At 46.6% G+C, this 21,704-nt stretch overlaps 1 protein-coding gene across 1 annotated transcript in view; it reads left to right on the forward strand.

Moving 5' to 3' along the window:
• Positions 1–21,608, forward strand: part of ccm2l (CCM2 like scaffold protein) — a 50,091-nt gene extending 28,483 nt beyond the window's left edge. The window contains exons 5-11 of the mRNA XM_062979785.1: positions 2,182–2,253; positions 2,903–3,408; positions 5,047–5,182; positions 5,662–5,725; positions 8,833–8,998; positions 10,848–10,986; positions 20,818–21,608. Of these exons, the coding sequence (XP_062835855.1) occupies positions 2,182–2,253; positions 2,903–3,408; positions 5,047–5,182; positions 5,662–5,725; positions 8,833–8,998; positions 10,848–10,986; positions 20,818–21,113 (1,379 nt within the window). The 3' untranslated portion in view covers positions 21,114–21,608. The remainder of the gene's footprint in view (positions 1–2,181; positions 2,254–2,902; positions 3,409–5,046; positions 5,183–5,661; positions 5,726–8,832; positions 8,999–10,847; positions 10,987–20,817) is intronic.
• Positions 21,609–21,704: the final 96 nt, after the last annotated feature.

Here is a 21,704-nt window from a genome sequence, read left to right on the forward strand (position 1 = left end):
ACTCCTCTTGATGCAGCCTAGAATCACATTGGCCTTTTTAGCTGCTGCATCACCCTGATGTCTCGACAACAGTCCATGTGAGAAAGATCTTGGAAAGACCTGAACATGAGCTTCACAATCCACAGAGACTTGAGCTAAAGTCAAGCAAAAGAATCCTTAAGCAGGGTATTATCCAAAAGTTATATCCATAGACATGAAAACCGAAACACAAGAAAGGCAAAAACCTCCAGGAACATGAAATCATAAACAGGAATCAAACTGAGAATTTTGAAATACGTGAACCAGGAACTTAGGACTAGAAACCGGAGCTGTTTCCCCTTATTTATTTATTTATTTACAATACTTTTACCCCGCCTTTCTCACCGCGGAGGGGATTCAAAGCGGCTTCAGAGTGTGACAATAATTCAATGCCTTTTAAAAACAAGCACAAAAATAGTCATTTAAATAATAATAATAATAATAATAATAATAATATTAGAATACAATTAAAATATAATTAAAACCATAAACATTTAACTCTGACAACAGAGTGAATCATGTAATCCAAGAGCGTGGTCCAGGCTGTTCCATTGGTCATTTCCTTATCTTCATATCTATTACAATGTTGTAACAGATATTACATATTTTTACAATGTTGTTCCCACTAAAGTCCGGAGAGCCCGGAAACCACTTAAAAGGCCTCAATCCCTCACAGGACATCACTTCCCACACACCTGCTTTTTCTCTCCTTATCTCTAAGCCTCTGAGAAAAACGAGTTTGTCTTTGTTTCACATTCTGCCTCCTAATTTCAAGGCAACTGGATCTGGAAAAACCTTCATCTCCCACATTCTACTCTGAAGGCCTCTCTGATCTATTCTCATGAGAACTGAGGTCACTTTCTTCCATTGCCTGGAAACGGCCTGGAGATTCCAAAACATATCCCTCCAGGCCCCTACTATCTTCCACAGACTCCTCGGAAATTACAGGTTGCACCCCATGGGTTCCTTCCTCATCCTCTGAGCACTCAGGAAGCTCATCCAGTGCTTGCCAGGCTACAACACCAATGTATGTATCATCAGTTTTGTGACATAATGAAAAATCATAATCTATAGTCCACGCAGTGCTTTGCCAGAGAACGAAGATATGTGCCAAACAGGTGAACAATAAAGAACAAGTGGCTTATTCTTCTTAAACCAAGAACAACATATGTACAATGTGATCAGTGTCAGGGTGCTGGAGAGAGGGGAATAAATCGATTGTCTGCCACCCTGGCTGTTTTGATGAGTCAGTACTCTCTGTCTGCTCACCCGAAGGACCACTTGATGCAGCAGCAAAAGTGGCACCAACAAAACAACAGCTCAGTCGTTGTTTTACTGCTGATCCCAGCAGGTCTAATTGTTTTATTTACAAGTTATATACAGTTACTCAAAGCCATAACTCTCCAGACACATGGTGTGTCTTCTCCGCTCACCAAGGCTGTTATCAGTAAAAGCAGGCACCTCCTGCATTCCTCAGTTCATGATGAAAGTTCCAGTCAGACAGTTCAAATGGAAGCCCTGACCTATTGGTCCTGTGGGCAATCAATCAAGCTGGTTTGTGATTAACCCATGCGCTGCTGGAATGCTCTGCCGGAAACACACAGTTGCGAACACCCAACGGCAGAACTTGATCTAACATTTCACTCTAACAACAGAACACACTAACACTCAGTTGCACCAACTCACGTAATGTCCTTTTATGAGAGGTTTTAAATAGTCTTTCCCTTGTCCATGTGGATAAATTCCTTCCAGCAGCTCATGAAGCAAGAGGACACTTCAAAATCCTGTGTCTCTCTCCCTGCTTTTCTCTTCAAACTGTCTTTGCACCTGTTTTGCTTAGGCCTGAACAAAATTACAGTAGCATCAAAAACTCCCAGGCTTAACAACTCGCCAGACAGCCCATCAGCTTCATGCATCTTATTTTGAAGTTGACACAAACACATTAACTGATTTGTTACATATTGTAACAAGTTTCAGAGTTCTGAAAATGGAAGTGCGCGTTAGATTTGATGGCAAATTAGACTCAAGTCAATGCAGCTGATTCTCTGTTTCCTCTCCATGCTTGGGGGTGGACCCCGTCCCTTCCGGGAGCAACTCGGACATCTACCCGGCCATAGATTTGATTGAATCGAGTCAATGCGGATAATTCTGTTTCCTCTCCAGGCTTGGGGGTGGACCCTGTCCCTTCCGGGAGCAACTCGGACATCTACCCGGCCATAGATTTGATTGAATCGAGTCAATGCGGATAATTCTGTTTCCTCTCCAGGCTTGGGGGTGGACCCTGTCCCTTCCGGGAGCAACTCGGACATCTACCCGGCCATAGATTTGATTGAATCGAGTCAATGCGGATAATTCTGTTTCCTCTCCAGGCTTGGGGGTGGACCCTGTCCCTTCCGGGAGCAACTCGGACATCTACCCGGCCATAGATTTGATTGAATCGAGTCAATGCGGATAATTCTGTTTCCTCTCCAGGCTTGGGGGTGGACCCCGTCCCTTCCGGGAGCAACTCGGACATCTACCCGGCCATAGATTTGATTGAATCGAGTCAATGCGGATAATTCTGTTTCCTCTCCAGGCTTGGGGGTGGACCCTGTCCCTTCCGGGAGCAACTCGGACATCTACCCGGCCATAGATTTGATTGAATCGAGTCAATGCGGATAATTCTGTTTCCTCTCCAGGCTTGGGGGTGGACCCTGTCCCTTCCGGGAGCAACTCGGACATCTACCCGGCCATAGATTTGATTGAATCGAGTCAATGCGGATAATTCTGTTTCCTCTCCAGGCTTGGGGGTGGACCCTGTCCCTTCCGGGAGCAACTCGGACATCTACCCGGCCATAGATTTGATTGAATCGAGTCAATGCGGATAATTCTGTTTCCTCTCCAGGCTTGGGGGTGGACCCTGTCCCTTCCGGGAGCAACTCGGACATCTACCCGGCCAGCAAGCAGGAGAAGAAGTTCCTGGAGAAGCGCCCAATGGAGCCCCGTCCGCTGGGAGGCACCATGGAGCGCCGCCACACCATCTGCAGCCTGGACTGGAAGATGGCCCGGAGCGGGCCGGAGGGCCGGGCCGGAGGAGGGGGCAGCCTGGAGAGGAAGCAGGGCACCGGCAGCTGGGAAACCAGGCAAAGGGCCACCGGAGGAGGAGGAGGAGGAGGGGGTCGCCCCTTCGGCAGCTGGGAGCGCCGCCAGACCTACAGCGGGAGCTGGGAGCGCCGGCCGGGGGTCAAAGGCGGGGGCAGCTGGGAGCGGCAGGCCTACAGCGGGAGCTGGGAGAGAGGCAAGACCTGTGGCAGCTGGGAGCGCAGGAACACAGGCGGCAACCCCCTTGACCCCAAGGAGCCCAGCCCCGAGGCCTACTGCAACCTGGTCATCCTGGCTGTAGCCAACCGAGTACGTGCATCTTTCCTCTCCTTCCATCCTTCTCACATTCCCTGCCAACAAAGTACAGGATAAACTAGGCATGGTCAAACTTTGGACCTCCAGGTGTTTTGGACTTCAACTCCCACAATTCCTAACAGCCAATGTGTATTGGGAAAATATAATACTTGTACAGTAGAGTCTCACTTATCCAACATAAACGGGCCGGCAGAACGTTGGATAAGCGAATAGGTTGGATAATAAGGAGGGATTAAGGAAAAGCCTATTAAACATCAAAATACAGTAGAGTCTCACTTATCCAACACTCGCTTATCCAACGCTATGGATTATCCAACGCATTTTTGTAGTCCATGTTTTCAATATATCGTGATATTTTGGTGCTAAATTCGTAAATACAGTAATTACTACATAGCATTACTGCATATTGAACTACTTTTTCTGTCAAATTTGTTGTCTAACATGATGTTTTGGTGCTTAATTTGTAAAATCATAACCTAATTTGATGTTTAATAGGCTTTTCCATAATGCCTCCTTATTATCCAACATATTCGCTTATCCAACATTCTGCCATCCCGTTTATGTTGGATAAGTAAGACTCTACTGTAGGTTATGATTTTACAAATTAAGCACCAAATCATCATGTTATACAACAAATTTGACAGAAAAAGTAGTTCATTACACATTAATGCTATGTAGTAATTACTGTACTTACGAATTTAGCACCAAAATATCACAATGTATTGAAAACATTGACTACAAAAATGCGTTGGATAATCCAGAATGTTGGATAAGTGAGTGTTGGATAAGTGAGACTCTACTGTATATGGCAGTGTAGAAGGGGCCTCAATAAAAGTATCACTTTATCCACTGTCCCATAAATTGAAACATTTATTTATTTATTTATTTATTTGCAGTATTTATATTCCGCCCTTCTTTCTCACCCCGAAGGGGACTCAGGGTGGATCACGATGTACATATACATGGAAAACATTCAGTACCATATGAACATAGAGACAGAGACAAAAACAGAGGCACAGAGGCAATTTAACCTTCTCCAGCTTCCAGCTTCCTGAGGGTCTGCTCGATTCTGACCACAGGGGGAGCTGCCGCTTCATAATCCACTGTGACACCAAGTCCTTGATGGATACTTCCTCATTCCAAATGCTGCTGGACGATTTTTATGGTGTCGTAAATTAGTTAAATTAGCCTCCCCACATAAGTGGTACGTAAATTTCCTACTTGATAGATGCAAACTATCTTTCGGGTTGCTTAGGTCAACAACAAGCAGGGCTATTTTTTATTTTAATGGTCAGGTGCTCACTCCAACAGGTTATTGCAACTGGCTACTAACCAGCCTGCACCACAAGTTTCCTTCTGCATAGATTATAGTTTATTTACAAATCAACTCAAGCTTGTCCCTGACATCTGCATTTTCTGCAGGCATAGTCACGTGTTTTCACTCTGAAGTTGTATCCATAAGGACTAGAAAAGCAAGCTTTACTCTCAATTTTAGACTGAGCAATGGATTCCTTGCTTTTCCTGTCAATTCGTGGTAGCCTTAAAAATACAAAGATGGTTCCAACCCTGAATATGCTTGAAAGCATAACTTAGGAATACAGATCTGATTACCGTTTCTTCCCCGGGATGTAGGATGCAGCCGAGGAATCCTGCGCTCTTATCTGCCAAGTCTTCCAAATAATTTATGGCGACCAAACCATTGAGTGTGTGGACCGAGCCGGCTATCATTACGCATCAACACCGAAGCGTCCCTGGCTGTCCAGCCGGAGTGAGTATTTCTGATTGGAAGAGGTTTCCTTAAATTGGGCCCAATAGTAACTCATCTGGATCATTTATATCTGCTGTGAGCAACAGTGGAGGAACTTATTCCTTGGAGAAGGTGCTATGACTGACGCTCCTTATTCCCAGTTGCTTATTTATGCAAAACTTCCAAAGGCAGTTAAATCATCCAGGTGAATAAAGACATAAGGTTTGAATGATCCTGCACATAACAACTTTTGAATGCTCCTTGTTTGCATATTGCTAACATCAGGAGACTGACCACTTCGAAACATAATTGTTGCAGCTCTCCAAACAACAGGTAAAGAAAAGATAGAAGGTGGGAACTGTAAATAAAGAAATACTCGCCCAGGTGGATTATTGGGCAGGTGAGGAAATGGGCAAAGGAGGATTGTAGGTGAGCAAATCCACACCTTTGCCTCTCATGCCATCCCAGGAACTCACCACTCTCGCCTTGTTTGTTTCCAGGTGAAAGTTGTCGGACTGATGGGACGTACGGATATGACGCCGACTTTAGCTGTTGCAGCTCTTTGTAAGTCTTGCTCCTCTCAATAGAAACAGCTGGAATGTGGATAATGGGTGAATTGATTTCAACACAAATGCTAGCCCAAATAAGGGCAGGATCTTTCCAAAGCAATGCGAGTTGGGGATAATTGGCAGACAGGAGTGTGAACGTGCTTTCACGTTACCAATTAACTGGGGTTTTCTTGGGCAAGGAATTGACAGGATGATTATATACCTCACAACCTCAGGAGGCCTGTTATAGATGTGGGTGAAATGTCAGGAGAGAATGCTTCTGAAACATGGCCACACAGCTCAGAAAACACACAACAACCCTGTTGATTGGGTTGGCCAGTTCTTTCCTCTGAAATATAGCCTAGGACACATGAGATTCCTTGAGAGTTCTTCTGAGTTTGGTGATGGTTCTTCTTTCTGGACTGTCACTCCCACAATCCCCTAACCAATGCAGCAATAGTCAAAAGGGCACTTTTCCCCACACTTTGAAAGTTCTTGCCTTCAGTGTCTGAGAAAAGGGACTAAGCCTTATACATACCTTCAACTGTCTCTCAACTTTGGAAACCCCATGAATTTCAGAGGCTTTTCAATGACAAGAAAGATTCAGAAGTTGTGTTGTCGAAGCCTTTCATGGCTAGAATCACAGGATTGTTGTATGTTTTCTGGGCTGTATGGCCATGTTCCAGAAGTATTCTCTCCTGACGTTTCGCCCACATCTATGGCAGGAATCCTCAGAGGTTGTATACCTCACAACCTCTGAGGATGCCTGCCATAGATGTGAGCGAAACGTCAGGAGAGAATACTTCTGGAACATGGCCATACAGCCCGGAAAACACACAACAACCCTATTCAGGAGTGGTTTTGCCCATTCCTTCCTCTGAAATAGAACCGACAGCACTGGGTTTTCCTTGGTGGTCCTTCTAAAATTGGCGAAGCTTGCTCTTTTCTGGACTGCTACATCCCAAATTGCCCACCCTGCGATGGGATTAACAGTAGAAAAGAGCACCTTTCCCTTGCTCCGGAAATTCCAGCCTGCAGCATTTCAGGCAAAGGAAGCAAGGTTCTATGTTGTACTGCCCATGACTTCAAATTGCCTTTTGATTTATGGCAACTCAATGAGTTTCCCAGGATTCTCTTAAGCTAGATCTAAAGTGTTTGAATCTGCATTAGCAATGTATAATCATATAATTCAGTTAATAGTATGGGTCTACACTGACCATATATTGAGTTTCAAGCTATAGTAAATGGCAATATAGATCCAGCCTTGGGCTCTCAGAGATGGCAGTTTCTTCCTCTGAAATTGAGCCACAGCAGGCCAGATTCCTTGGTGATCATCCTTCAGGCAGTGCTCAATTCTGTTCCATTTCCAAGCCGAGGAGCCTGTTGTCCATAAACACCTCCTGGTTGTGTTGCTGCATGAACGCCTTTATTACCTTCCCGCCAAAGTGGTACCTATTGAGCTACTCACATTTGTATGTTTTCGAACTGCTAAACTGGCAGGACCTAGGGCTGACCCGCCGCCACCGCTTATTCGTTCAGTTGTTTTCGACTCTTTGTGACCTCATGGACCAGTCCAGGCCAGAGCTCCCTGTCGGCCGTCACCATCCCCAGTTCCTTCAAGGTCGAGCCAGTCACTTCAAGCATACCGTCCATCCATCTTGCCCTTGGTCGGCCTCTCTTCCTTTTTCCTTCCATTTTCCCCAGCATCGTGTTCTTTTCCAAGCTTTCCTGTCTCTTCATGATGTGGCCAAAATACTTCAACTTTGCCTCTAATATCCTTCTCTCCAGTGAGCAGCCACTGGGCATTATTTCCTGGAGGATGGACTGGTTGGATCTTCTTGCCAAGGTCCAAGGCACGCTCAGGATTTTCCTCCAGCACCAAAGTTTAAAAGCGTCTCTCTTCCTTCGCTCAGCCTTCCTTATGGTCCAGCTCTCACATCCATAGGTTACTATGGGGAATACCATTGCTTTAACTATGTGGACCTTCGTTGCCAGTGTGATGTCTCTGCTTTTCAGTATTTTATCGAGGTTGCCCATTGCTCTCCTCCCAAGAAGTAAATGTCTTCTGATTTCCTGGCTGCAGTCTGCATCTGCAGTGATCTTTGCACCTAGAAATATAACGTCTGTCTCTGCCTCCACATTTTCTCCCTCTATTTGCCAGTTGTCAATCGGTCTGGTTGCCATGATTTCGGTTTTCTTGACGTTTAACTGCAGCCTGGCTTTTGCACTTTCTTCTTTCACCTTGGTGATAAGGCTCCTCAGCTCTTCCTCACTTTCAGCCATCAGAGTGGTATCATCTGCATACCTAAGGTTGTTGATGTTTCTTCCAGAAATTTTAACTCCAGCCTTGGATTCCTCAAACCCCGCACGTCGCATGATGTGTTCTGCCTACAAGTTGAATAGGGAGGGCGATAGTATACAGCCCTGCCGCACTCCTTTCCCAATCTTGAACCAGTCTGTTGTTCCATGGTCTGTTCTTACTGTGGCTACTTGGTCTTTATACAGATTTCTCAGGAGACAGACAAGGTGACTTGGTATCCCCAGACCACCAAGAGCATGCCACCGTTTGTTACGATCCACACAGTAGAAGGCTTTAGAATAGTCAATAAAGCAGAAGTAGATGTTTTTCTGAAACTCCCTGGCTTCCTCCATTATCCAGCGGATATTGGCAATTTGGTCTCTTGTTCCTCTGCCTTTTCTAAACCCAGCTTGGGTTTCAGCTAGGGCTGACAGCAGAAGCTTATCCCAGCCTGTGGCTTCAAACTGCCAACTTTTAGGTCAGGATCTTCAATAGTTCAATGAGTTAACTGTTGCACCATTGCGCAGTAACAGAATGTAAAGTAAAGCAATATTTTCTTATTTTGATTCTCCTTTTTGTGTCCTATTCTTTAATTTCATTCAATTTTTTTTTCTTGGAGTGGCCACAGAACCTGGTTTTCCTTGATGGTCCTTGGGAATTGCAGTGGAGCCCTAAAAGCTCCACAGGGTACAGGTTGTGGACCACTGTTTCAGGGTATTTAGGGTGGATGGTGTAAGGATGCAGCTTTTGCTCCACGAGCAAGGGAAGGGGTCTTGCTAGCCTGGCTTCGGAGGTGTGGCTGATTTGTTCCTTCTTCCTCTTAGTGATGGCTCCCACGACACCTTTGAGGCCTACGGCGGCGGCAGCGGTGGTTCCTCGCCCTCCTTCCACCGGTCTCACCACAGCCTGGCCACCGCCTGCAGCGGGAGCGACCACAGCAGCGCCGGCCTGGAGCAACTGCAGGACTACATGGTCACGGGGAGTTGGGGCGTCACATGGTGGGGAGGGGGGCTTCCTTGGATCAATTGACACTGACATTATATGGCCAGTGTAGACCAGGCATGGGCCAACTTGGGCCCTCCGGGTGTTTTGGACTTCAACTTCCACAATTCCTAACAGCCGGTAGGCTGTTAGGAATTGTGGGAGTTGAAGTCCAAAACACCCGGAGGGCCCAAGTTGGCTAGTTCCAGCATGTCATTGTGGTTTGAGCATTGGACTATGGGTTCATATCCCAACTCAGCCATGACCTTGTGCAGGTTACACTCTCTCAGCCCCAGGAAACCTCATGATAGGTTCTCCTTGGGGTTGCCATAAGCTTTAAACAACTTGAAGACCCACAACAACAATAACAACAGTGGTACAAAGGTAGCGAAACTGAGTGATAGTGAGTTGGCTTGCAAAGAAAAGGAAATTGATGTTGTCAACCGCGTTTTAGGGGATCGGGCCCTTAAGGAGAGACCCGATCCGGTCCTGAGAGAAAGGACCTTGGCGGAGCCAATAGGAAAATATGAGCCGCAATACAACCTGAAGCCGAAATGAAGAAGGTCCGCCAAAGTTGAAGGAAAATTCCGCCAAGGAGTCTTTATTGAGCAATTCAGCTGAAGAGGACTCTAGTAGCGATCATTCAGTCTACTAGGGTCCCACATAATCAAAATAAAGCCATATTTATACAAAATTTCAGTCTGACAGCCCTTTGAATTTCCCGCCCTGCTCACCCGCCCATCTGATCGTTGATAGGCTAGAAGGTTGAACAAGGCGGGCTTTCGTTTCCCGCCTTGCTCCGTTGGCCCAATAGGAAGCTGCCTTTTGTCTCTACTCGGGCCAATCAGGAAGGAGAAGGCGGGAGTTATTGAAACAATGAAGTGACAGGGCAGGAAATATCGGATTAATTCCTGCTAGACCGATTTCTAAAGGGATTAATGGCAGCAATCAAGGATGTCCGGGTTTCTGTCACATATACAGATTTTAGATATGCCTTGGGGTGTCAGAGGTGGAAGTAAAGATGGGTGGTGATGAGCCATATTGACAGGCTCTGCAGGACGCCTTCCTGAGGTGTCCTGGTTTTTCCTTTGGGTGAGATATGACAATGTTTGCCTTGGGGCGAATCACCTTTAGGTCAACACTCCGAATTCGGCGACTCAAGCCCTATATTGTCCATGCAATCTGAATTTGATTGGGTTTAGCGGTAGCAGATTATCCTTTTGTTTTTGGGAAGGGAAGCCTGGGTCATAGGAAATGGGATAGGTTCTGGGGTTCAGGTTGAGTTCAAAATATTTCCTATTTGATTTCATGACTTGACAATTATATGAAATAAAATGAAAAAGATAAAATAAAGTTGGAATATAAACCATGCTGGGAAAAATACATATTTTCCGGGGATCCCAAAGAGTACAAATACATATAGGCAGATAGATAGATTTCATGGAAATAAGGGAGAATTCATAAAAGTGAGTTACATTGCATAAAGGGGAATCATGAATGGTATAAACAATTGAAAATATTTGATAAGAACGAAGTTTATAACATCTGGAGAACCCAGCATGGAAATTCATAAAAGTGGAGTTTTAGCAGCATGATTTTACAATTCATTAAGTTGTTATCTCTTGCCTCAGAGTGCAGGGATAATCCACAGTAAACTCCAGTAAAAAGTCTCAATCACCTTCTACTATAAATATATGGAATATAGAACATAAAGTCTTGATTTTTGAACTATCTTTTACAAAGTCCTGGGGGGGGGGTGGTCACCTCGATCACATTGAGGAAGAGAAGGAAACTGAGGATACTCTGGAAACCTTTCTGGGTGATGACTGTCCGCCCGTGTCTTCTTCTTTCCATACAGCTGAGGAACAAGCTGACCCCGCAGGAGATCCAACAGTTTGCGCTCTTGCTCCGGGAATACCGGATGGGGCTGGCGGTGGAGAGCTACTGTGCGGGCCTCCTCCGGCTCTATGGAGAGAAGAGGAAGTTTCTGCTCTTGGGTAAGCAGGACACTGTTGATGCACAATGCCTTAATTCCTGACCTGTGTTCCCACAAATGAGATTTTAAAAATTGCAATAGTTTATTATTTATTTATTTTATTTATTTACAGCATTTATATTCCGCCCTTCTCACCCCGAAGGGCACTCAGGGCGGATCACATTACACATATAGGCAAACATTCAATGCCTTTTAACATAGAACAAAGACAAACAAACAGAGGCTCCGAGCGGGGCTCGAACTCCTGACCTCCTGGTCAGAGTGATTCATTGCAGTTAATTGCACTGGCTTGCTCTCCTGCCTGCGCCACAGCCCAAAGAGTAACTAAGAGGTGGGCCTGTGCAATGAATCACGCCAGGAAAGGCATCATCATCATCATAATCATTGGTGATCCCTCATGTCCAAGTATGATTGCCTTCCAAGAGCAGGGTCTTGGAACTGTAGACTGTAGAGGCCTATTCTTGACTTTCATGTTCTTCCGCAGTGAGGACATCGGTTTTCAGGTGGAAGGCGATCCCGGTCAAGGTTGGCTTGACATGCCTTCCTCTTGACACATTCCTCCCTTTTGCCCTCCATTTGTGCCTCTTCGAATTCCACAGCACTATTGGTGTCAGCTGACCTCCAGTTGAGCACACAAGAGGCAGGTCTTCCCAGAACTCTCTCTATGTCTACGCCACAGTTTTTAAGGTTGGCTTTAAGCCCATTGTTCAGTCTCTTTTCCTGGCCACCAACATTCTGTTTTCCATTCTTGAGTTGGGCGTTGTGATGACTCATGGGCCTTGTAGTCCTGCTCATGACATTGTAATGCCTGATGAAGAAGAAAACTTGGGTTTTTTACCTTCCCAGTCAGAACTGGAATCTTCTCAGCCAGATCTTTCCCAGGCAGATCTGGGAACCTTGCACCTGCAAGAAAGTTGTGTCCCAGAAGTATGTCAAACAAACCCTGAGCCTACATCTCCCGTGTTCTCTCGCCATGAGTTTTGTAAACAACAGAGGGGTTTGGAAGCAGCTTCGCGCAGGAGTGCGAGAATAGCAGCTAAGAATGTACCCAATTAAGTCTGCTTTTCGTGAGAATCTTTAAGGAGTCAAACATCTGGTCTCAGAGTTTAGCTTTCGTTTCTGGTTCCCAGAGAGCTGCTTCGGCGGGAAAGTTAGACTCTATATAGGTGTTTTACCCGCGTAGTAACTTCGCGGAGTCAATTCGTCAGCCTCCGGAGCGAGTTGTGTCTGGACAGCGCGCTCCGATTCAAGCCTCGTTCCTGCTCAAGCCTTGCCTTGTTTCCAGCCTTCGCTCCTGTTTCCCAGCCTTTGTTTACCTACGGATCTTGCCTTGTTTCCCAGGACTAAACCTTGCCTTGTTTCACGGATTTTACCAAGTTATTTCACGGACCTTGTTCTTGTTCCTCGTTACCTTGTTCCACGTTTCAAGCCTTGTTTCAAGTATCAAGTTATTTCCTAGCCTTGCTCAAGTTCATGGACTAAAGGACCTTGTCATCTCCCCTCACTTTGCCTGGCAAAGTGAGTGTTTCGGTTATTGGATTACAACTTTGGACCTTAATATTTCATATTGGACATTATTTCTTTGGGCTAATTTTGACCTTTCCTGAAAGGTCTGCTTCTGGACTAACTTTTACATTTGCTTTTACTAACTTTATATATTTCCTTAATAAAGATATTAGATAGAATCTGGCCTCTGCGTATGGTTATTGGTGCTCTGTAGCCTGGGTCGTGACAGTTTGACTCCGCCACCCTAAGCACCAATTAACCTCGGCCAGAATGTCTACCGGAACCGTACCTGGGCCGAGCGGCCAGCCGATTACCTACACCATCGACAAGGATGAGGTGGACCGAATCCGTGATAAGCTCAATGCACAGGATGGGGAAATAAAGGGTTTGAAGGAACGCGGAATCCGTCTTCCGGCCATGGCGTTGCCAACCAAGTTTACTGGAGAAGCTTCTAAGGTTCATGTTTTCCGTCGCCAATGCCAAGCTTATCTAGAGGCCCGTGATGCCGAGTTTCCCCAGGAAGACATCAAGGTGGCGTGGATTTACAGTCTCCTAGACGGGCCAGCGGCTAACTGGGCGACGGCTCTGTTCGACCAAGCCTCCCCACATCTAAGGTCAGCGCAACATTTCTTGGACCACCTTAAGGCGACCTGGGGAATCGAGGACAATTTGGAGGCCGCCGGGCACAAACTCCGCCGCCTCTTCCAAGGAGACAGACCCATGTCTCAGTACATAGCCGAGTTCCGAGTGCTGGCCCACAACACCGGCTGGAACGATGTTGCCCTCAGAGGACAATTTCGGGAGGGTCTCAACATTGAAATGCTGGAGGAAATCTCCAAGGTGGATCCTCCCCAAACGCTGGAAGCACTCATCGATCAATGTCTACGGGCTGAAGTCATGATTGCCAACAGGAAACAGTGGGTACGAGGCCAGAGCGGTAGAGCTGGGGCAAAACCCCCCGCTCCCGCCAGCGTTCAGCCGCGTCCAGTGTGGAGACCTCCACCACCATCCCCATACCCCAGAGGGAGCGAGGAGGTGCCGATGCAGTTGGGCAATGTGCGTCCCAGATTAGATGCCACCGAGAAGGCCCGCCGCCAACGCCTAAATCTCTGCTGGTATTGCGGGAATGGGGGCCACTTCGCCAGAGAGTGCCCAGCCAAAGGGAAGCCCGCCGCCCGTCTTGCGGCGGCGTCCTCCACGGAGACGAAGGCGTCTGAGGCGGCTGGCACACAGCCGGCGGGGGAAGCCAACGACCGGGCGTAGAGAGGCTCGCCAACCCGGTCAAGAAACCCGTTCAAGAGCCGCCAACCGGGGTCCTGTTCCTTCTAGTGGTCACCTTATGGTCAGCAAAAAAGGGACCCGTCATGATCCACGCCATGATAGACTCAGGAGCTACCAACAATTTCATTGATAGAGAGTATGCCGACTCTCTGGGATTACAATATCATGACTTCAAGAATGCCCGTGTGGTGCAAGCCATCGATGGCCGCCCTCTCAAGACGGGCCCCGTAAGCCAGTGGTCGGAACCCACCAGGATGTGGATAAGGGAACATATGGAAGAGATTTCCTTCTTTGTTACTGAGGTTCCCCATTTCCCTGTGATTTTGGGGATTCCATGGCTGACACTTCACGACCCAAGCATCTCCTGGTCCAACAGAGAACTGCAGTTTGCTTCAAGGTACTGCCAAAACCATTGCCTCGTAGCCAAGGTCTGCCATGCCACAGACACCGAGCCCATTATCACCTTGCCAAAGAAGTACTCCGAGTATTGGGATGTATTCAATGAAAAAGAAGCCGAAAAGTTACCCCCACATAGACCTTATGACTGTGCCATTGACTTGGTGGAGGGGGCCCCGATCCCGCGAGGGCATCTCTACTCCCTGACTGAACCAGAGCAAGAAGCTCTCAGGGAATTCATAGAGACAAACCTTCGCAAGGGATTCATCAGACCCTCTCAATCCCCAGCCGCCTCCCCGGTGATGTTTGTGAAGAAGAAGTCAGGGGAATTACGCTTGGTGGTGGACTACAGAGCATTGAATAATATCACCAAGCGGAACAGCTATCCCCTGCCCTTAATCTCGGATCTACTAGACCGACTTCGAGGAGCCAAGGTTTACACCAAGCTGGATCTTCGGGGAGCTTACAACTTAGTTCGCATCAGAGAAGGGGACGAGTGGAAGACCGCCTTCCAGACTAAATTCGGATTATTCGAGTCCCGAGTTATGAATTATGGATTATGCGGAGCTCCCGCAACGTTCCAGCATTTTGTCAACGACATTTTCCAGGACTATCTAGATAGGTTCTTGATAATCTACCTGGACGATTTTTTGGTGTTTTCTAGATCACAATCAGAACATGAGAACCACGTCAAAATGGTGTTACAACGATTGCGGGATCATGGACTTTATGCCAAGCTGGAAAAATGCGCTTTTGATCTACAAGAGGTAGATTTCCTTGGATACCGTATCTCGCCTCTAGGGCTCTCCATGGATCCAGCCAAGGTTTCAGCAGTATTGGAATGGCGGGCGCCAACTAACAAGAAGGAGGTGCAGCGATTTTTGGGGTTCGCGAACTATTACCGCAAGTTCATTCCAGATTTTGCCCGCTGGTCTGACCCAATCACTAGCTGCATCCGTGGAAAACAGCCCTTCCGCTGGACTGATCAAGCAGAAAAAGGGTTCCAGCAACTAAAGAAATTATTCACATCCCAGCCAATCCTTCAGCATCCAGATCCTGAAACCCTTTTTGTGGTGCAAGCGGACGCCTCTGATGTGGCAATTGGGGCTGTGCTCCTACAACCGGTGGGAGATCATCTTCATCCTTGTGCCTATTATTCTCGTCAACTAACCGCACCAGAGAGGAACTATACCATTTGGGAAAAAGAACTATTAGCCATAAAGGCAGCTTTTGAAACTTGGAGACATTGGCTAGAAGGGGCCAAATTTCCCATTGAAGTCCACACTGATCATCGGAATCTAGAACATCTAAGAACTGCCCGCAAGCTAAATCAAAGGCAGCAACGTTGGGCTTTATTCTTTGAACGTTTCAACTTCCAGATTCATTATGTGACCCCAGCCCAAACCAAGCAAGCAGACGCCCTGTCACGTAAACCGGAATACGCTGCAGGACGCAAGGAGACCTTTGAATCCCAACTACTACAACCCGAGAACTTTGCCACGCTCACAGTGGGGAACACCAAATCCACTCCCATTGATTCAACTCCCTCTACTCCAGGGCCCATCTGTGCTCAAGAAATCAGGGCTAGTCAGCAAGCAGATGCCTGGGCGCAGGACCAACTTCGTCAAGGTCTGCACTTTCCCTTTTCGCTTAAAGATGGACTGCTTTGCTATAGAAATCATGTTTATATCCCACCCGGACCGGGCAGGGAAAAAGCACTTCGTCTGTGTCATGACTGCAAACCAGCAGGGCATTTCGGACTATTTAAAACCATGCATTTGATCCTAAGAGATTTCTGGTGGCCCAAGATCCGCAAGGATGTGGAAAAATATGTTAACACCTGCCCAGTATGCCAGCGCTCCAAGATAAGAAGGGAGAAGCCCTCAGGGCTTCTACACCCCCTTCCTAACCCATCTCGCCCATGGGAAATAATTTCTGCGGATTTTATCACTGACTTACCACCTTCCTGTGGATTCACCACGATCCTAGTGGTGGTGGACCTTTTCACCAAGTTAGCCCATTTCATTCCCTGTGAAGGTCTTCCCACGGCCCAAGAGACTGCAGATTTATTCCTCCAACATGTTTTCAGACTACATGGATTGCCCAAGAGTTTGGTCACAGACCGTGGATCCCAATTCACCTCTCGTTTTTGGAAGGCACTACAAAAACTATTGGGCATAGACTCTCGTTTATCTTCAGCTCATCATCCCCAAACGGATGGGCAAACGGAGCGCACCAATGCCACTTTGGAACAGTACCTTCGCTGTTATGTAAACTACCAACAGGACAATTGGGCTTCTCTGTTACCACTGTCGGAATTTGCCTACAACAATGGAGTCCAGGCTTCTACAAAAGAAACGCCGTTCTTTGCAAACTACGGCTTCCATCCACGTTTCTTTCCCCCTGTCATTGAAACTTCAGAAGTTCCCGCAGCAGAAGATTGGCTGCAGGAACTCACAGCAGTGCAACAACTTTTGCTCCAGCAACTGGAACAAGCCAAGGAGGACTATAAACGTCACGCGGACAAACATCGCCAGCCGGGCCCCGAAATCAAGGTAGGAGATCGGGTTTTTCTGTCCACTCGCTTTTTGCCCTCCCATCGCCCTTGCCGGAAGTTAGATGCCCGTTTCATTGGCCCCTATCCAGTGGTGGCGCAATTAAACCCCGTGACTTTCAAACTCCAACTTCCGCGTTCAATGCGCATTCACCCAGTGTTTCACCGCTCCCTGCTCCTTCCGGCGGATGGTGTGCGGCCAGATGTAGACCGGCCGGCCCCCGTCCCTATTTTGGTGGATGGGGAGGACGAGTTCGAGGTTCAGGACATTTTGGATTCTCGCTTTCACCGCCGCCGCCTGCAATATCTCATTGACTGGGTGGGTTTTGGCCCTGAGGAACGCTCTTGGGAAGACGCCTCCACTGTCCATGCTCCTGATCTAACCCGTCGCTTTCATCAGACCTATCCCGCCAAGCCACGACCTCGCGCCTCGGGGAGAGTGTCCCAGTTTGGGAGGGGCCTTGAGGAGGGGGATAGTGTGATGACTCATGGGCCTTGTAGTCCTGCTCATGACATTGTAATGCCTGATGAAGAAGAAAACTTGGGTTTTTTACCTTCCCAGTCAGAACTGGAATCTTCTCAGCCAGATCTTTCCCAGGCAGATCTGGGAACCTTGCACCTGCAAGAAAGTTGTGTCCCAGAAGTATGTCAAACAAACCCTGAGCCTACATCTCCCGTGTTCTCTCGCCATGAGTTTTGTAAACAACAGAGGGGTTTGGAAGCAGCTTCGCGCAGGAGTGCGAGAATAGCAGCTAAGAATGTACCCAATTAAGTCTGCTTTTCGTGAGAATCTTTAAGGAGTCAAACATCTGGTCTCAGAGTTTAGCTTTCGTTTCTGGTTCCCAGAGAGCTGCTTCGGCGGGAAAGTTAGACTCTATATAGGTGTTTTACCCGCGTAGTAACTTCGCGGAGTCAATTCGTCAGCCTCCGGAGCGAGTTGTGTCTGGACAGCGCGCTCCGATTCAAGCCTCGTTCCTGCTCAAGCCTTGCCTTGTTTCCAGCCTTCGCTCCTGTTTCCCAGCCTTTGTTTACCTACGGATCTTGCCTTGTTTCCCAGGACTAACCCTTGCCTTGTTTCACGGATTTTACCAAGTTATTTCACGGACCTTGTTCTTGTTCCTCGTTACCTTGTTCCACGTTTCAAGCCTTGTTTCAAGTATCAAGTTATTTCCTAGCCTTGCTCAAGTTCATGGACTAAAGGACCTTGTCATCTCCCCTCACTTTGCCTGGCAAAGTGAGTGTTTCGGTTATTGGATTACAACTTTGGACCTTAATATTTCATATTGGACATTATTTCTTTGGGCTAATTTTGACCTTTCCTGAAAGGTCTGCTTCTGGACTAACTTTTACATTTGCTTTTACTAACTTTATATATTTCCTTAATAAAGATATTAGATAGAATCTGGCCTCTGCGTATGGTTATTGGTGCTCTGTAGCCTGGGTCGTGACAGGCGTATACTAACTGCCTTGGGAGATGCTGATCGAGCATTTGGACAACGTGGCCAATCCTGTGGAGTTGATGGCAGAGGATCATCACTTCAATACTGGTAGTCTTTGCTTCTTCCAGCACGCTGACCTTTGTCTGCCTGTCTTCACAAGAGATTTTCAGGATTTTATGGAGGCAACACCGATGGAATCGTTCCAAAAGTTAAGAATGATGTTGGTAGATGGTCCACGTTTCACAGGCATATAATAGGATTGGGAGGATAGTAGCTTTATAAACAAATATCTTAGTAGCCCTACGAACGTCCTGATCCTCAAACACTCTCTGCTACATTTGGATAAATGTTGCACTTGCAGAGCTCAGGCGGTGTTGTATTTCAGTGTCAATGTTGACTTTTGTGGAGAGGTGGCTGCCATGGTAGTGGAGATGGTCAACATTTTCCAATGTTACACCATTAAGTGTGTTTCTGGCATTGCAGAGGGATTAGCTGGTGACTTTATTTTTCTCAGTGTTCAATGAGAGGCTGAGCTTTTTGTATGCTTCTCCAAAGATGTTTAGATTTAGAATGGCCCGGGCTGTGGCGCAGGCTGGTGAGCAGCCAGGTGCAGCCAGCTGCAACAAATCACTCTGACCAAGAGGTCATGAGTTCGAGGCCAGCTTGGAGCCTGCATTTGTCTTTGTTCTATGTTAAGGCATTGAAGGTTTGCCTTATATGTGTAATGTGATCCGCCCTGAATCCCCTTCGGGGTGAGAAGGGCGGAATATAAATACTGTAAATAAATAAATAAATAAATAAATAAATAAATGGCTTGTAAGCCTTCTTCTGAATGAGCACAGACTATGTTGTCATCGGCATATTGGAGTTCTATAATAGACATTATTGTGACTTTGGTTTTGGCTTTCAGTCTGCTGAGGTGAAATAGCTTACACAATATTTTAAAGAAATTTCTGCATGTGACAAAAGTCTGTACATATCTAACAATCCAGAAGCAAAGGTGTCACTCTCTCAGTCACCCACTGAGACAATTTTGGAACTCCAGCTAATTGATACTTAATCTGCATTGTTATCTCTCTCTATATATATTCCTAGGATTGCAGGATAATTGAAAAAATGTGAAGTTTTTAAAGTAATAAAAATGTAAATATTCCAAAAGAGTGCATTTATTCCAGGCCTGGGCAAACTTGGGCCCTGCAGGTGTTTTGGGCTTCAACTCCCACAATTCCTAACAGCCTACTGGCTGTTAGGAATTGTAGAAGTTGAAGTCCAAAACACCTGGAGGGCTAAAATTTGGCCATGCCTGGTATAAAGGTAAAGATAAAGATTTTCCCCTGATGATAAGTCTAGTCATGTCCAACTGTGGAGGTTGGTGCTCATTTCCATTTTTAAGCCAAAGAGCCGGCGTTGTCCGTAGACACCTCCTAGGTCATGTGGCAAGCAGGACTGCATGGAGCGCCAATGTTACCTTCCTTCCAGAGTGGTACCTATTGATCTACTCACATTTTTATGTTTTCAAACTGCTAGGTTGGCAGAAGCTGGAGCTGACAGCGGGAGCTCACTCTGCTCTCCAGATTCGAACTGCTGACCTTTCGGTCAGCAAATTCAGCAGTTCAGTGGTTTTAACCCACTACGCCATTGGGGGTAGAGATCCATATAATACAGTTCACCTGCACTGAACTCCATTACATGAGTCTACATTGACCATATAATGCAGTTTCAAACAAAAGTGAAAAAGGAGAAGTGTGGACACAGAGGTTGATGGATTCTGTGATGTCTCATGGGCCTTGTAGTCCTGTTCCTAGTACTATTGTGGCAGACGAGGAGGAAAACATGGGATTTCCACCGGTTCAGCCAGAATCGGAGCCCCTGCACCTGGAGGATGTTTGCCCTCAAGAAGTCAGCCAAACAAGCCTTGGGCAGAATTCTCCCCCGTTTTCTCGAAAGGACAATTATAATAGAGATAGAGGAGCTAGGGAGGCAAATCGCCGGAGCCTCAGAATCGCAGCCAAACAATGAGCAGATTAGGTCTGCTTCCCTTGGGAAATTCTAAGGAGTCATGCATCTGGACAGAGTTGGGTTTCACTTCTAGTTCTCCAGGGAAAGTGTTCTTCTGGCGGGAAACGAGACCCTATTTAGGTGTTTTGCCGCGAAGGAAACCTTGCGGAGTCAACTCGTCAGCTTGAGGAGTGAGATCGTGTGTGGACTACGCAACTCCAGTTCCTTGTTTCCAGGACCAAGTTCCAAGCCTGCCTTGTTCCCCGGACCTCGCCACGGACCTTGTTCTTGCTTCTTGTTTGCCTTGTACCAAGTCTTGTCTAGCCAAGTATCTAGTTTGTTTTCCAGCCTTGTTGTCAAGCTTCAATGGACTAAAAGACCTTGTCATTTCCCCACACTATTGCTTGGCAAAGTGTGTGTTTCGGTTAATGGATTATAACTTTGGACTCTAATATCACATATTGGACATTATTTTCCTGGACTATATTTGACCTTTCCTGAAAGGTCTACTTCTGAACTATATTCTTCACTTGTTTTTATTGACTTTATATATTCCTTTAATAAAGATATTAGATAGAATCCGGCCTCTGCGCATGGTTATTGGTGTTCTGTAGCCTGGGTCCTGACAGATTCTAACTCTTTCTCTCTCTCTCCTTAGGAATGCGGCCATTCATTCCCGACCAGGACATTGGCTACTTTGAAGGCTTCCTGGAGAACATCGGCATCCGCGAAGGGGGCATCATGACGGACAGCTTCGGGCGCATCAAGCGGAGCATGAGCAACACCTCGGCCTCAGCCGTGCGCAGCTACGACAGCTGGTCCATGCACTCCGAGTCGGAGGCCTTCAACCGCATGATCACGGACATCACCCACGACATTGAAGCCTTGGCGCACGACGGGGAGGAGGAGGAAGAAGAAGAAGAAGGAATGGACAATGAAGACAACTACCTGTGAGAAAGATGGCTCACCTTGAGTCTAAAGAGAGGAGGAAGACGCAAAGATCTGTGGATGTGTATCTTGATTTTACGAAAGCCTTTTGAGACAGTACCCAAAATGTCCTTATAGGATGATGGAGTCAGTGTAGTAGATGAAGGGAATGCTGTGCATGGAGTGCTCCTTGATTATATTCTTGCAATAAAAAGTAGGCTGGACATTTCTACTCTTAGGTGGATAGGAATAATGCTGTGTACTTTGATTTCAACTCGTTCCAACATAATATTGTTGCAATAAAATGTGGGCTTGGAAAAGGCTGCTACTGTTAAGCTGATTGGATTAATTGCTGAACCCAAAGGGTCCTGATCAATGGTTTCTCCTCTTCCTGGAGAGAAGTGTCATGAATACTTTTTTTAGCATTAATATTATGTACAAGGGTTGAATGAAAAGTAATGCTTCCACCTTCGTTACTTGGATTTGGATGGGAATATTTTAATAAATGAAATGCATAAATAATCCTTAGAATGTGTTCTTTAGCTACCACTATTCACTTTTCCACATAATCACCAGACAAATGGATACATTTCTGCCAACGATGAAGAAGTTTTCTGA

The sequence above is a fragment of the Anolis carolinensis genome, chromosome 4 (assembly GCF_035594765.1).
Source record: "Anolis carolinensis isolate JA03-04 chromosome 4, rAnoCar3.1.pri, whole genome shotgun sequence".
NCBI classification, from domain to species: domain Eukaryota; kingdom Metazoa; phylum Chordata; class Lepidosauria; order Squamata; family Dactyloidae; genus Anolis; species Anolis carolinensis.